The sequence below is a fragment of the Olea europaea genome, chromosome 6, assembly GCF_002742605.1.
Source record: "Olea europaea var. sylvestris chromosome 6, O_europaea_v1, whole genome shotgun sequence".
Lineage (NCBI taxonomy): Eukaryota > Viridiplantae > Streptophyta > Magnoliopsida > Lamiales > Oleaceae > Olea > Olea europaea.
In genome coordinates this window covers 10,402,792-10,403,405 of record NC_036242.1, presented here as the reverse complement: position 1 = coordinate 10,403,405, position 614 = coordinate 10,402,792, and the positions used below count along the sequence as shown (strand labels likewise).

Here is a 614-nt window from a genome sequence, read left to right as displayed (position 1 = left end):
AGGCCTAGATCGTCTTTGATTATAGAATATTTTCGCAAGATGCACCTACCTATGTTTGAAGACAGCCCCGATCCACTGGCTATTGAAGAATGGCTTCGCCATCTTAAGCATATTTTCAGGTTTATGGAATGCATTAATGTACAGAAGATCCTTTGTGTAGTATTTATGATGGAGAATAGAGTAGGTCATTGGTAGGAGATGACTACTAGATCACATACCGAGAAGCAACAACGTAACCTTACATGGGTACAATTCAAAGGGGGAGTGCTTTAGAAGTACTTTCTAGCTACTTTAAGAGATCAGAAAGAAGCTGAGTTTCTTGAGCTGAAGCAGGGGAACATGATGCTCGCTAATTATGAGCGAAAGTTTGAGGATTTATCCAGATATTCCCCACATCTGGTGGACATAGAGGAGAGACGGGCTTGACATTTTGAGGACTGAGAATTGACATTAGAAAAGCAGTGGCAGTATTCTAATTGTGTACTTATTAGGGAGTTCTAGAGAAGGCTCAACGCCTTTGATGATGACCAAACTGGTGAAAGTAGTAAACAGCAAACATGCTCCTTAGATAAGCGCAAATGGTATAACATTATCAAGAGGAATGGAAACTATCC

At 40.4% G+C, this 614-nt stretch overlaps 1 protein-coding gene across 1 annotated transcript in view; it reads right to left on the bottom strand.

The window, feature by feature from the left end:
• Positions 1 to 134, bottom strand: part of LOC111395139 (cellulose synthase-like protein E6) — an 11,610-nt gene extending 11,476 nt beyond the window's left edge. The window contains exon 1 of the mRNA XM_023021150.1: positions 50 to 134. Coding sequence (XP_022876918.1) covers positions 50 to 134 — 85 coding nt within the window. The remainder of the gene's footprint in view (positions 1 to 49) is intronic.
• Between the last annotated feature and the right edge of the window lie 480 nt (positions 135 to 614).